Consider the following 1622-nt stretch of genomic DNA (forward strand, 5'->3'; position numbering starts at 1 on the left):
CTCTATAATGAGGAGGGGTAGTATCAGTCCCAATACAATAGTAATGTGTATTAATGAACCTCTGAAATAAGGACAGGTTCATAATCAGGAGCTAGGGTATTATTGGGTCCCAAGGTGTCCGGAATAGACAAGACTCACTGTACATGTACATGTACATTAGCAGCTGTCAAACTTTAACTCGTAGTACCACATAAACCTCTTCTTCTCTTCCTGTTTCCTCCATTATTACTTGTAGATATATCGGAGTGTGTTGATACTAAAAGGTTCTAAATCATCTCATACTCAAGACGATATGACGGATTTGGCCCTGCCCACTTCCTGTTCTGAGGATGAAGGAGAGACTGATGAAGGGAAAGTCCCTCGGGCGGAGTCTCGTGGTGATATCATTCAATTTTATAATAAAGTATTTATCGACCAACTTAAAGATTTCGTATTAAAGTTCTCGGATGAGGTGGGTGTGGTCTTAGTCAATGAATAATTAATGAGTTCATGAATAATTAATTATTATTTATTCTATAGTCTAATGAATTGTTACTGTCTCCTCTTCCTGTTATAAAGAGAGCGGCTATGTCACCACGGAAACTGGCAAAAGGACATCAAATATTCATATCACCTCTTAAAGGTGATTGGATACTACACTGTATTATCTTTATTATTATTATTATTATTATTATTATTATTATTATTATTATTATTGTTATCATTATTATCGTTGTTGTTGTTGTTCTTTTCTCTTCTCTCCAGATAGTCAATCTGCTTTATCTCCACTTGCTAAAACTTTTGTAGTCAGTAAAAGTCCAGCATCAGTTAGTTATTAAAGTGTTTGTATAATTACTGCTTTTAATCTCTCTCTCCCTCCCCCTCTCTTTCCCTTCCTCTAGGAGTTTCAAGAGTTAAATAATGTGATAGGTTCATCAGTGAATAGGATTACTTGTAAGAGGAAGTTGGACTGTACATTAGTATGTACCAGTCCTGGTATTAATAGTCCTGCTAAGAGGAGTAACATTGAGGTAACTATGGACTCATCAGTATGTACTGCAGTATGTACCACTGGACACTTTAAGTACTTGTTAATAGTCTCAATGTGTAGTAGTATCCTCCAGTGTTTGTTTATGAATGGTATCATTATGAGCCTGCAGCATAGCAACATGTAGTTACATGTACATGAATGTAATGTTGTTATTGTAATGAACACATCTTTTCTATTACCGTATTTCCTTAAATAAAAGCCTGGGCGTCTATTTGCTAAAATGGTATTTGGGTCTCGAAAAAATATATTAAAAATTACAAAAACTTTAGCCCAAACCGGGATTTGAACCCGTAACCTCATACTTTTGACTTCTGGAACTTCAGGCATTATCCACTAGACTACTGAGTCACTCTTAGCATAGATTTAATACACCGACCTGTGTATTAAATTTTTGTGTATTAATTGTGTATTACTGTGTTTTAATACACAGGTCTGTGTATTAAATCTATGCTCTTAGACTAATGATGCGTATTTATAGTTTAATGGCACATATTCATTATTCAAAAATGAATAATTAGAACATACGGCCAAGGGGGTGCGCGTTAATTGGAAGTGCATTATTAGTGCAATGTCAATGGCGATGCTGTCCGGG

The 1622-nt window shown here is 35.5% G+C and overlaps 1 protein-coding gene across 1 annotated transcript; it reads left to right on the forward strand.

Annotated features, from left to right (window-relative positions):
• Nucleotides 1-122: 122 nt before the first annotated feature.
• Nucleotides 123-1209, forward strand: LOC105316103 (retinoblastoma-like protein 1). The gene is made up of 4 exons (XM_011410909.2): nt 123-451; nt 520-622; nt 745-806; nt 882-1209. The coding sequence occupies exons 1-4, from the start codon at nt 293-295 to the stop codon at nt 1152-1154; spliced, it is 597 nt and encodes a 198-aa protein (XP_011409211.2). The 5' UTR covers nt 123-292; the 3' UTR covers nt 1155-1209.
• The last annotated feature ends 413 nt before the right edge of the window (nt 1210-1622 follow it).

This window comes from Amphimedon queenslandica, unplaced genomic scaffold (genome assembly GCF_000090795.2).
Source record: "Amphimedon queenslandica unplaced genomic scaffold, v1.1 AMPQUscaffold_5072_Cont22953, whole genome shotgun sequence".
NCBI lineage: Eukaryota > Metazoa > Porifera > Demospongiae > Haplosclerida > Niphatidae > Amphimedon > Amphimedon queenslandica.

What these genes read in the sequence shown, in the direction of transcription:
- LOC105316103 (XM_011410909.2), top strand. Translation starts at nt 293, where the DNA reads ATGACGGATTTGGCCCTGCCCACTTCCTGTTCTGAGGATGAAGGAGAG. An exon ending in TATTAAAGTTCTCGGATGAG is followed by an intron (nt 452 to 519) that starts GTGGGTGTGGTC and finishes TTTATTCTATAG; the next exon opens with TCTAATGAATTGTTACTGTC. An exon ending in TCAGTAAAAGTCCAGCATCA is followed by an intron (nt 807 to 881) that starts GTTAGTTATTAA and finishes CCCTTCCTCTAG; the next exon opens with GAGTTTCAAGAGTTAAATAA.